This window comes from Entelurus aequoreus, linkage group LG17 (genome assembly GCF_033978785.1).
Source record: "Entelurus aequoreus isolate RoL-2023_Sb linkage group LG17, RoL_Eaeq_v1.1, whole genome shotgun sequence".
NCBI classification, from domain to species: Eukaryota; Metazoa; Chordata; class Actinopteri; order Syngnathiformes; family Syngnathidae; genus Entelurus; species Entelurus aequoreus.
In genome coordinates this window covers 35,302,787-35,316,088 of record NC_084747.1, presented here as the reverse complement: position 1 = coordinate 35,316,088, position 13,302 = coordinate 35,302,787, and the positions used below count along the sequence as shown (strand labels likewise).

Here is a 13,302-nt window from a genome sequence, read left to right as displayed (position 1 = left end):
GTCCACAAGTTTAAGTCAGGACTTTGGGAAGGCCATTCTAAAACCTTAATTGTAGCCTGATTTAGCCATTCCTTTACCACTTTTGACGTGTATTTGGGGGTCATTGTCCAACTGCGCCCAAGACCCAACCTCCGGGCTGATGATTTTAGGTTGTCCTGAAGAATTTGGAGGTAATCCTCCATTTTCATTGTCCCATTTGAAGCACCAGTTCCATTGGCAGAAAAACAGGCCCAGAGCATAATACTACCACCACCATGCTTGACGGTTGGGATGGTGTTCCTGGGATTAAAGGCCTCACCTTTTCTCCTCCAAACATATTGCTGGGTATTGTGTCCAGTAGTTCAGCAATTGATTTTCCAAAGGGTTAAAGTTTATTTGCCTAAACTCTCAGTATTTGTGTAAAGGAAGCCAGCCAGTGTGGCTGGGCGAGTACGTTAGTAAACCTCACTCCCCGTCGACTTCAAGTGTAGGGCTGCCAGCGTGCGCTTTTAGCCCACTGGTCAGCACACTCGCCTCTCATGCCGGCAACCAAAGTTCGTGCCCCCGCTCGGGGCAGCAGTGGCAGAGAGGCCTGAACCAGCTGGTTTACATTTGTATAACTGTTCAATTCAGGCAATATGACTCTATTTAATGACAAATAAACACAATAGCACAACAAGATCTGCTTTCTAATTATTACACAATTTCAATGTTGCAAGTCATATAAATAAAACTCAAAATCCTTTTTTTTGGGTCAAAATAGCTTTAAATGATAAAAAAAAATAATAATTACAATGTGTTGTGAATTGATGCAAAATTTGAGTTGTGGGTACCAACATTTTGTTATTGTTCTAACAAAACCAGTTCATTTCCTTTGTTTGAGTAACTCTCTGACATTTTTATTTTGTAAAAGTAGCTCTCAAAAGAAGAGATCTGAGACCCCTGATCTACGCATTCTCATCTAACTAAAGTCTTTAAGTAGTAAGAAGTACTTCGTTTTTGGCCTCAATTATATATATATATATATACATATATATATATATATATATATATATATATATATATATATATATATATATATATATATATATATATATATATATATATATATATATATATATATATATATATATATATATATATATATATATATACTGTTGCGTCGACCAGCATTCCTCCAATGGGGAATTCAAATTGCTAGTCTCTCCCAGATTCTTTTTATGGCAATAAACTGATGTTTATATTTAATCAACAGCGTGCCATCCCGGACGAGCCCCCAAATTGTTGCGTCGACCAGCATTCCTCCAATGGGGAATTCAAATTGCTAGTCTCTCCCAGATTCTTTTTATGGCAATAAACTGATGTTTATATTCAATCAACAGGCAGTAGTTGGTATTTTGTGGTTTATTCTCAAAGCTTAGAGGACAAACCTGAGACCGATCTGAACCGGGCTAGGGAACGCTTGGGTGCTGGGTTGGTCTCAGGTTTGTCCTCTATATATATATATATATATATATATATATATATATATATATATATATATATATAACCTCCAACTGTAAAGCGTTTTACCCAATGAAGTCGATGAAAAAATTCATCTCTGGAAACAGCGGTGTAACAATAACTGCAAATTTGGGAGAGAAGCTCTTATGTCTTGACTAACAGTGAAGTTGAGTGACTGCAGTTTCCCAGTAAGTCATTGAACACAATGCTGTTTGGCCGAAAATGCACTGCAAATATATATATATATATATATATATATATATATTGTTGTAACGATACCAATATTTTGGTACGGTACTAAAATTATTTCGATACTTTTCCGTACTTTTCTAAATAAAGGGGACCACAAAAAAATTGCATTATTGGCTTTATTTTGACAAAAAATCTTAGGGTACATTAAACATATGTTTGTTATTGCAGTTAAGTCCTTAAATAAAATAGTGAACATACGATACAACTTGTATTTTAGTAGTAAGTAAACAAACAAAGGCTCCTAATTTAGCTGCTGACGTATGCAGTAACATATTGTGTCATTTATCATTCTATTATTTTGTCAAAATTATTAAGGACAAGTGGTAGAAAATGAATTATTAATCTACTTGTTCATTTACTGTAAATATTTGCTTACTTTCTCTTTTAACATGTTCTGTCTGCACTTCTGTTAAAATGTAATAATCACTTATTCTTCTGTTGTTTGATTATTTACATTAGTTGTGGATGATACCACAAGTTTGGGTATCAATCCGATACCAAGTCATTACAGGATCATACATTGGTCATATTCAAAGTCCTCATGTGTCCAGGGACATATTTCCTGAGTGTATAAACATAATATATAATATAAACATAAAAAAAACAAAAGATGTTGTGATGCCAAAAAATATCGACGTAATCATAGTAGTATCGACTAGATACGTGCCTGTACTTAATATCATTACAGTGGAAGTTAGGTGTAGATCCACCAATGGCGTTTGTTTACATTTTGACGCCGGTGAGCTACGGTGTGTAGTGAAGCATGTTTAGCTATTCCTCGTCCTGCAGGGATGATACTTGTAAGAAACTTACTTTATTTGTCGCCATGAGGGTGAGGATTAGTGATTTAGAAGTAGCTAAAATGCCGCCGACGGCAGAAGGACTTTAGCCGCTAGCTAGCCATGTCTTAAAGCACCTCTTCCTGAGGGCATTTCAGTGTTATAACTTCACCTTTATCGTTAGTTTTTAAGTCAAAATGCGTCCGTTCTCCCTTTTCTGTCTACACACTGTGTCTGTTTGTAAGTACTCCATGATTGTGCGCTGCCGAACATGCTTGTCTGCTCGTAAACCAGCAATGACACAATGTGACTTCGACGCGGGTGCGGGACCGGTACGTTTCAGAGATGGTATAGTACCGAAAATTATTCATTAGTATCGCGGTACTATACCGTACAACCTTAATATATATATATATGTGTGTGTGCGTGTGTGTGTGTGTGTGTGTGTGTGTGTGTGTGTGTGTGTGTGTGTGTGTGTGTGTGTGTGTGTGTGTGTGTGTGTGTGTGTGTGTGTGTGTGTGTGTGTGTGTGTGTGTGTGTGTGTATATGTACATTATGTGGAAATATATGTGTATATGGATGTGTATTTATGTATACATATACATATATATGTATATATGTACATACGTATGTGTGTGTGTGTATATACACATATACTGTATATATATATACATATATGTACCGGTATATGTATATATATACATATATGTGTATATGTATATACATATATATATATATATATATATATACTGTATATATTTAGACAGATACACACACACACATATACATATATATATTATTGAATATACCATGTTTGTGTGAGTATGGCTCCAGTAGAGTCCACAAAACCCCACATAATTGGAAATACAGATGTAATGACATAATTGTGATTCGCTTTCCTCAGCTGGACGAGTTCATCGTTGAAGCCGTCACCATCGGGCAGATCGGCAGGGTGAGGATCGGCCATGATGGTAAAGGTGGTGGCTGCGGCTGGTTTCTTGATAAGATCATAGTAAGAGAGGATGGACAGGCTGAGGCACAGGCCATCGAGTTCCCGTGCCGCAGGTGAGTGATCCTGCTTAGGTGTGGGTAAATCGGGCATTGCTTTTAACACATGCATGGTGGCGTGAAGATGGCTGGATCGCAATGAGGACGACGGGCAGATCGTTCGAGAGTTAGTTCCATTCTCTGATGGACAGCGTCTCTACAGTAAGATTTTGGTATCCCCTTTTTAAGCCACAGCACGATGGTGCTTATTTACTACGTGCTCGTGTGCCCCGTAGATGTTGGCTACCACATCGCAGTGAAGACAGGCAAAATCCCCGGGGGCAGCTCGGACTCCATGGTCTTCGTCAAGCTTTACGGGGACAAAGGTGACACCAGTAAAATGATGCTGGTGGTCTCTGACAATAACCTGAGAAATTACTTTGAGACGGGTCGCATCGACATCTTCACTGTGGAAACCTCTGATGTTGGACAGGTGAGACCTTGGCTTTTGTGTAGATTTGCCTTCTAGCCTCAGGCTTCTATCTTTCACTTCCAGATCAACCGCCTGATGATCGGTCACACCAACGAGGGTTTACGGGCCGGCTGGTTCTTGGACAGCGTCCAGATTTTGGTCCCTCTGAACGGAAAGCACTACATGTTTCCCTGTCATCGCTGGCTGTGCAAGGTAGAAGCTGACGGCAAGACGGAGGTGGAGATTTACCCCAGCGAAATCCTGGACACACAGCAACGTACGTCACACGCACCGTTCACACTATCCTGCTGTTTGAGTGCAACCAAAAGTAAACATGTTGCCCTGTGGTTTTACCAGCGATCAACTATGAGGTGTCAGTTACAACTGGAGATGAGATGTTTGCCGGCACAAATGCCAAAGTGTTCATTCAGATTTACGGGGAAAAAGGCAAGACTGAAGTCATCACCCTCGACAGCCGGTCAAACAACTTTGAAAGGAACACCACAGATATATTCAAGGTATCATCAAAACGACCCATGAAAGTGTTCAAAACAATTGAGCCGCAACAACTCTTGCTCTTCAAGATCGAGGCCAAAGACGTGGGGAAGGTTTTCAAGGTCCGCATCGGCCACGATGGCTCGGGGTTGGGATCCGGCTGGTTCCTAGAGACAGTGGACGTCAAGCACACAACGATGGCTATGGTGCCCAAGGAGAAGAAGAAGGAAGACAAGAAAAAGAAGAAAAAGAGAAAGGAGGAGGAAGTAGCAGAGGCTATGCAGGAAGTGGTGCTGACATATCATTTCCCCTGCTCGCGTTGGCTGGCTGGAGGAGAGAATGATGGCGAGCTGCAAGTGGAGCTGCTGCCTGATGGCGCAGAGGAACTGGAAGGTACAACGCACCCACAGCGATACAATATTGCCATCTGACAAAAACGATTGTAATATCAAAATAAATATGGTGTGTGTCCCAAATGGAACAGGAAGACGCAAAAGCTAATAATATCCTGCCCCATTACTGCGATATAACAATAATAATGAGAATACAGATATAATGACATTATATAACAATACAATCACAAGATACATCCTATTTAACCATACATCATAAATAATTACATCCATGGTTAGGTTTTTTTATATCCAAAAATGAGTGTGAGGAAGTGAAACTTATTTACTCCCACCCTCCATCCATCCATCCATTTTCCTCCGCTTATCCGAGGTCGGGTCGCGGGGGCAGCAGCCTAAGCAGAGAAGCCCAGACTTCCCTCTCCCCAGCCACTTGGTCCAGCTCTTCCCGGGGGATCCCAAGGCGTTCCCTGGCCAGCAGGGAGACATAGTCTTCCCAACGTGTCCTGGGTCTTCCCCGTACCCTCCTACCGGTCGGACGTGCCCAGACACCTCCTTAGGGAGGCGTTCGGGTGGCATCCTGACCAAATGCTCGAACCACCTCATCTGGCTCCTCTCGATGTGGAGGAGCAGCGGCTTTACTTTGAGCTCCTCCCGGATGACAGAGCTTCTCACCCTATCTCTAAGAGAGAGCCCCGCCACCCGGCGGAGGAAACTCATTTCGGCCGCTTGTGCCCGTGATCTTGTACCGAGAGCTTTGCCTTCCGGCTCGATACAGCGTCCGCATTACTGAAGACGCTGTACCGATCCGCCTGTCGATCTCACGATCCGCTCTTCCCTCACTCGTGAACAAGACTCCGCGGTACTTAAACTCTTCCACATGGGGCAAGATCTCTTCCCCAACCCGGAGATGGCACTCGACCTTTTTCCGGGCGAGAACCATGGCTTCACACTCGGCTGCGAACCGATCCAGTGAGAGCTGAAGATCCTGGCCAGATGAAGCCATCAGGACCACATCATCTACAAAAAGCAGAGACCTAATCCTGCAGCCACCAAACTGGATCCCCTCAACGCCCTGACTGCGCCTAGAAATTCTGTCCATAAAAATTATAAACAGAATCGGTGACAAAGGGCAGCCTTGGCGGAGACCAACCCTCACTGGAAATGGCTTATAATATCCTGCCCCATCACTGCGATATAACAATAATAATGACAATACAGATATAATGGCATTATATAACAATATAATCAGAAGATACGTCCTATTTAACCGAATACATCATATAGAATTACATCCATGGTTAGGTTTTATATATCCAAAAAGGAGTGGGAGCAAGTGAAACTTCCACCCCTTATTACTTATTACTTACTACTCCCACCCCTTATTCATAAATTAACTACCTAGATTTTTTTGTCAGTACGATCTATACAGTCTTTAATTTACTGGTCTTATTTTAATATGCTATTAATAATCTTTATCTCACATACAAACACAGGTTTTGGCACAAGCATACATACGTATACACATATATAGGCACATACTGTACAGTACAATTACAAGTACTAAGTGACCGTAACACTAACAAATAATAAGCAAACAAATACCCAAATAGTAATATTAATAACGTAAACACCATGTGATTGTTAGAAACATACATATTGAAAATAATGTCTGGTTATCTTTTTAAGCTGAACAATAGTTGGACATTCTTGTAACCGCATATTCAATCTGTTCTATAGTTTAACTCAATTAAAGTCATTTTATTTAGGGTAGTCCCTTGAGATGCAGCATCTTGTTTTGAAATGACTCCTAATAAAACTACATAAAAACATAACATTTACATTACAACATAACAAAACAAACGGAAAAACACTTCTCTTCCACTTCCACATCACACCAGCTCACACACATTTACATAATCAATTGCAATATAATAAGTACACCATATATAACATATAGAAACACAAAAGTGTCTTGACTTTACCCCTTAAAGGCCTACTGAAATGAATTTTTTTTATTTAAACGGGAATAGCAGATCCATTCTATGTGTCATACTTGATCATTTTGCGATATTGCCATATTTTTGCTGAAAGGATTTAGTATAGAACAACGTCGATAAAGTTCGCAACTTTTGGTCTCTGATAAAAAAAAACCTTGCCCCTACCGGAAGTAGCGTGACGTTGTCAGTTGTTCACTCCCTCATATTTTCCTATTGTTTTCAACGCAGCTAGAGCTATTCGGACCATTACCCCATTAATTTGAGCGAGGATGAAAGATTCGTGGACGAGGAACGTTAGAGTGACGGACTAGAATGCAGTGAAATACATATTTTTTTTCGCTCTGACCGTAACTTAGGTACAAGCTGGCTCATTGGATTCCACACTCTCTCCTTTTTCTATTGTGGATCACGGATTTGTATTTTAAACCACCTCGGATACTATATCCTCTTGAAAATGAGAGTCGAGAACGCGAAATGGACGTTCAATGCCTTTTATCTCCACGACAATACATCGGCGAAACGCTTTAGCTACGAGCTAACGTGATAGCATTGTGCTTTAACTGCATATAGAAACAAAAAAAATAAACCCCTGACTGGAAGGATAGATAGAAAATCAACAATACTATTAAACCGTGGACATGTAAATACACGGTTAATGCTTTCCAGTCTGGCGAAGGTTAACAATGCTGTGCTAACGATGCCATTGAAGCCTACTTAGCAACCGGACCGCACAGAGCTATGCTAAAAACATTAGCTCTCCACCTACGCCAGCCAGCCTTCATCTGCTCATCAACACCCGTGCTCACCTGCGTTCCAGCGATCGGCGGAAGGACGAAGGACTTCACCCGATGCGTTTGGCGGCCCGGAGACGTAGGAAGTCAAGGTGAGGTCGCCGGCTAGCGCGTCTGCTCTCCAACAAAGTCCTCCTGGTTGTGTTGCTGTAGTCCGCTGCTAATACACCGATCCCACCTACAACTTTCTTCTTTGCAGCCTTCATTGTTCATTAAACAAATTGCAAAAGATGTCCAGAATACTGTGGAATTATGAAATGAAAACAGAGCTTTTTGTATAGGATTCTACGGGGTACCATAACTTCCGTTTAACTGACTACGTCACGCGCATACGTCATCATACCGCGACGTTTCAGCCGGATATTTCCCGGGAAATTTTAAATGTCACTTTATAAGTTAACCCGGCCGTATTGGCATGTGTTGCAATGTTAAGATTTCATCATTGATATATAAACTATCAGACTGCGTGGTCGGTAGTAGTGGGTTTCAGTAGGCCTTTAAATCATAATTGCCTTTCATTTAAGTGAATAATGTTGGTACATTTCCAGGGAGTAAATATTTTTTTCTGTGAATGTGAAATTTTTGTAGACATTTTTAGTAATTCTGCATGTAAGAAAAATTGATATAAGTGATCACTATTGCCTGCCTTATAAATTACCCTTATTCTCTAATCTCCAATGGGGTCCAATACAGGAGCTGGACTTTTAATTTATGCCTTATATATGCGTTAATTTAGTATTTGTACTTCTTGTGGGCACTTGTAAGATCTGACCCTGTTTCCAGTCTGTGATGTTGAAGGTTAAGAAAGAGTAAGTCATTCATCCCTTGTATTGTCTCACAGTCAACACCTACGAAGTGTGCGTCTTCACGGGTGATGTGCTGGGAGCTGGGACCGACGCCAACGTCTTCATTAATATTTACGGCGATAACGGCGACACTGGAGAGCGTTATCTCCAGAACTCTGACAACATCAACAAATTTGAACTAGGAGAGGTACTCTACAGCTCTGCGTATGTTGTCTTGCCGCAAGTTTTAAGCAGCTTTTTTGTCTCACCGCACACTACAACGCAACACGATCCACCAGCACTGATGTGTGTTCTGGTTGGATTACAAAGCCCCCTCCTCCCATGGCAGGCCAGCCAACTGTGACTGAGAGGATCTCAGGCATCCACTCTGTCACTGAACCTGTCCTACTTTTACTCATTACTTGAATACAACTTATGATTTATTCAGCCCTACATTACACCTGGCTTTGCAAGGACATACATCATGTCCTCAGACAGTTACATCCTGTTTATTTGGGATCTTGGATACCAAGCAGATCTATCCCACTTGTATACGATAGGTTTTGCATACAAAAACAGCCCTAAATGAGCTTTTAAGTGCAAAAGTGTACTGCAAAAGGTGTGTCTTTATTTAGTTACAGGGGACTTTAAGGATTCCAATCTACATTTAACATCTAGATGTCATGTTTTGGATACGCTTTGGTATTCATTTTATGTAAATTTTGCTCCACAGTGCCATTTTTTAACCAACTTTTTAGGTGTGTTTGCAAAAGTTTCTTTGTTGTGGACATTCCCCTAGTTGCAAATGAATCCCTCCACACCATGACCCCTTGAGCTTACTGGGCTTGCATCTCCCCCCCCTTCAGCAATAGCAAACTTTTTACAAGAGAAGAAAGAAAAAAAATAACAACAAAAAGCGAACTCATAAAAGGAAAGAGGAAAAACAACTCAGGATGTGCACAAAAGTGTGGAGAAACAGAAATCGCAAACAAAAGGTGTGGAGAGAAAAAATTAAACAGTACATGGGAGGGTGAGTGGAGCCAGAGCGAGAGTGGAGCCAGAGCAGAGGAGATGAACACGACTGGAAGGGTGAAGCATCAGGAGTCAACGGGCGCTGAGTGAATGCACTGGAGAGCTTAGTAGTCAGGAGGAAATGGCCAACAGGTGTGCGCAAAGGTGGCTCGCAGTGGCCCGCAAACCAGGCACTGCAAGAAAAGGACTGGTGGTAACCGATAGGCAGCTGGAATTGGACCATCGCAGAGCTGATGATCCTGGTGATCTTGAATCGCGCTCTTGAGCTCGGCGAATGTGCTGGTGGACGGATGGGATAGCGATTGCCGACTCCTGGGAAAGAAAAAGAGGTTGGGATGTTACCGTAGGCAAGATTAAAAGGAGACACACCTGTGGCTGAGGAGATGACAGAATTGTGTCCGTACTAAGTGGGAGGACCAGTAGAAATAATAATAATAATAATGGATTAGATTTATATAGCGCTTTTCTAGACACTCAAAGCGCTTCACAGAGAAGTGATAACCCATCATTCATTCACACATGGTGGTGGTAAGCTACTTTCGTAGCCACAGCTTCCCTGGGGTAGACTGACGGAAGCATGGCTGCCAGTTTGCGCCTGCGGCCCCTCCGACCACAACCTATCATTCATCATTCATTCACCAGTGTGAGCGGCACTGGGGCCAAGGGTGAAGTGTCCTGCCCAAGGACATAACGGCAGCAATTTGGATGGTAAGAGGCAGGGAGCGAACCTGCAACCCTCAGGTTTCTGGCACGGCCGCTCTACCCACTATGCCATGTATTTAACATTTACAGTCGTGGTCAAAAGTTTACATACACTTGTGAAGGACATAATGTCATGGCTGTCTTGAGTTTCCAATCATTTCTGTTTTGTTTCATCTGACATCACATGGACAAAGATAAGACCTTCTGGAGGAAAGTTCTGTGGTCAGATGAAACAAAAATTGAGCTGTTTGGCCACAATCCCCAGCAATATGTTTGGAGGAGAAAAGGTGAGGCCTTAAATCCCAGGAACACCACTCCTACCGTCAAGCATGGTGGTAGTATTATGCTCTATTTTGCTGCCATTGGAACTGGTGCTTTACAGGGAGTAAATGGGACAATGAAAAAGGAGGATTACCTCCAAATTCTTCAGGACAATCTAAAATCATCAGCCCGGAGGTTGGGTCTTGGGCGCAGTTGGGTGTTCCAACAGGACAATGACCCCAAACACACATCAAAGGTGGTAAAGGAATGGCTAAATCAGGCTAGAATTAATTAATTTAGAATGGCCTTCCCAAAGTCTTGACTTAAACGTGTGGACAATGCTGAAGACACAAGTCCATGTCAGAAAACCAACAAATTTAGCTGAACTGCTCCAATTTTGTCAAGAAGAGTGGTCAAAAATTCAACCAGAAGCTTGTGGATGTCTACCAAAAGCGCTTTCTTGCAGTGAAACTTGCCAAAGGACATGTAACCAAATATTAACATTGCTGTATGTATACTTTTGACCCAGCAGATTTGGTCAGTAGACCCATAATAAATTCATAAAAGAACCAAACTTCATGAATGTTTTTTGTGACCAACAAGTATGTGCTCCAATCACTGTATCACATAAAAATAAGAGTTGTAGAAATGATTGGAAACTCAAGACAGCCATGACATTATGTTCTTTACAAATGTATTTAAACTTTTGACCACGACTGTATAAGTCACAAAAGACGAACATCAACATAGGTCCCCTTTTAACAAGTTCATAATTCAAATCATGTTCCCTGAAAGTTTAAAGCAAAAAAGTTATCTTTTAAACTTGTTACTTTTCTGTGACTGTCCATTGTATTGTGTTGCATTTGTTCTTTTAGCAGCAAATTAACACTTCATTTTTACATGAAGTGTTTTACTATAATCTACAATCTTTAAAGGTATAATATGTCATACGCTGTGAATATAACACTCTTTAACTTAATATTTGTGTTTGACATGCAACAGACCGTTTACTGCTTTTTTTGTTTTGTTTTGCAGGAGGACGTTTTCATACTGACAGCTATTGATTTGGGTTCTCTGAAAAAGCTTCGGATCCGTCATGACAACACACGGTCATATTCAGCTTGGTACCTTGATCGTGTGGAAATAGTGGACACAAAGGATGACACGACGTAGGTGAAACTCGCACCTATTTAAAATATATATTTTTGTCATTTTTGGGCCTTTTTGTCACATGTAATTAAGGGGGAACTGCACTTTTTTGGGGAATTGTGTCTATCATTTACAATCCTTATGTGAGACAGGCACACATATGTTTTTATATATTTTTTTGCAAATAAACACTAGCAAGAGTCAGCTAACAATGGGGCCAATAGGAGTCGCTCTATTCCACCGCATTGCGCTCTAAAAAACATCCAAAGCCTCCAACAATGTTTTGTATACACGCTGTAAGTCAGGGGTGTCCAAACTTTTTCCACTGAGGGCCGCACATGGAAAAATTAAAGCATGTGGGGGCCATTTTGATATTTTTCATTTTCAAACCATAACAAAATATATGGATTTTTTAAATTTTATTTTACCTTTAGGGCTCCCGGGGACCATAAAGGGTCTCAGTTATTAAAATCTTAAAAATAAGTATGATTTTTATTATTATTTTTTATTTAACGCTTACAGTAAATCTCTATATCAACTTAAAAAAAAAAAGGTTTTATGGCTTTTCTGTCAAAAACAACTTTGTTTTTTTATAGTACAACTGAAATATGCAGTATTTAGTAATTAGAGCCCTAAAAGATCAATAATGCAGGACACCATTGATTTTAATTCTTTAATATTTTTGAGTCATCACAGTGAAAAGATAAATAAAAAACCACTAAATATATTTGGGATCCAAAAGGTGCCCCACTCATAAAGTGATACATTTTTATTAGTTTTTTGTTTTTTTTTACTTTCAACACTTAAGTTACGAGGTCAACTTCAGTTATATCTGTCGATTTTACGTTATAACTATTATTTTGTTTGTTTTGTGATCTTTTGTCAAAGAAAACTTTGTTTTTATATGGCAACTACACAATATATGCAATATTTACCACATAAAACTTTTTAAAGTGAAATATTTGAACTAATTGGAGCTTTGAAAATAATTAATTATAACATGGATTTTTTGTCATTATTTTTTTTTTTTGAGCAGTGGCAAAAAAAGAAAAAGAAAGAAAGACAAAAGAAAAAAAACAGCCTGCATGGCAGCTTTGTGTCAACATTGCAACTTTTTCTCGTTAGATTTCACCTCATTCCACTTTTTTTAATGTTCATTTTTATTTTTTGCAATAGTATTTCCAGAATGTGTGGCGGGCCGGTAAACAATTAGCTGTGGGCCGCAAATGGCCCCCGGGCCGCACTTTGGACACCCCTGCTGTAAGTATATAAGTAAAGTAGTAAAAGGCACATTCATAATAACATGTAATATTTAAGTATTTTGCTCATTTTACACAAAGGATGACACAACGTAGGTGAAACTCGCACCTATTTAATACTTTTTTCATTTATGGGCCTTTTTGTCACATGTAATTAAGGGGGAACTGCACTTTTTGGGGAATTTTGCCTATCATTTACAATCCTTATGTGAAACAGGCACACATATGTTTTCATATTTTTTTGCAAATAAACACTAGCAAGAGTCAGCTAACAATAGGGCCAATAGGAGTCACTCTATTCCACCGCATCGCACTCTAAAAACATCCAAAAGCCTCCAACAATGTTTTATATACACGCTTGTAAGTATATAAGTAAAGTAGTAACAGGCACATTCATAATAACATGTAATATTTAAGTATTTTGCTCATTTTAGAAAGACGGCGGCACATTCATTTCACAGACTCATCACGCTGGGGAAAAATACTAAATAAAGTCTATTCTATCC

General features: G+C 40.2%; 1 protein-coding gene across 4 annotated transcripts in view; it reads left to right on the top strand.

Moving 5' to 3' along the window:
• LOC133632837 (lipoxygenase homology domain-containing protein 1-like) overlaps positions 1-13,302 on the top strand; it is a 57,536-nt gene that overhangs the window by 856 nt on the left and 43,378 nt on the right. For 2 of the 4 annotated variants that reach the window (XR_009821716.1, XM_062025582.1), the window contains exons 2-9: positions 3,418-3,578; positions 3,646-3,722; positions 3,797-3,993; positions 4,057-4,249; positions 4,330-4,490; positions 4,557-4,860; positions 8,450-8,601; positions 11,424-11,557. Coding sequence is in view for 3 of the 4 variants with exons in the window: in XM_062025582.1 (XP_061881566.1) it covers positions 3,418-3,578; positions 3,646-3,722; positions 3,797-3,993; positions 4,057-4,249; positions 4,330-4,490; positions 4,557-4,860; positions 8,450-8,601; positions 11,424-11,557 (1,379 nt within the window). In the remaining variant the exon portion in view is untranslated. Of the gene's footprint in view, positions 1-3,417; positions 3,579-3,645; positions 3,723-3,796; positions 3,994-4,056; positions 4,250-4,329; positions 4,491-4,556; positions 4,861-8,449; positions 8,602-11,423; positions 11,558-13,302 lie in introns of those variants that run through there. The other 2 variants (XM_062025583.1, XM_062025584.1) reach the window with 2 other exon arrangements.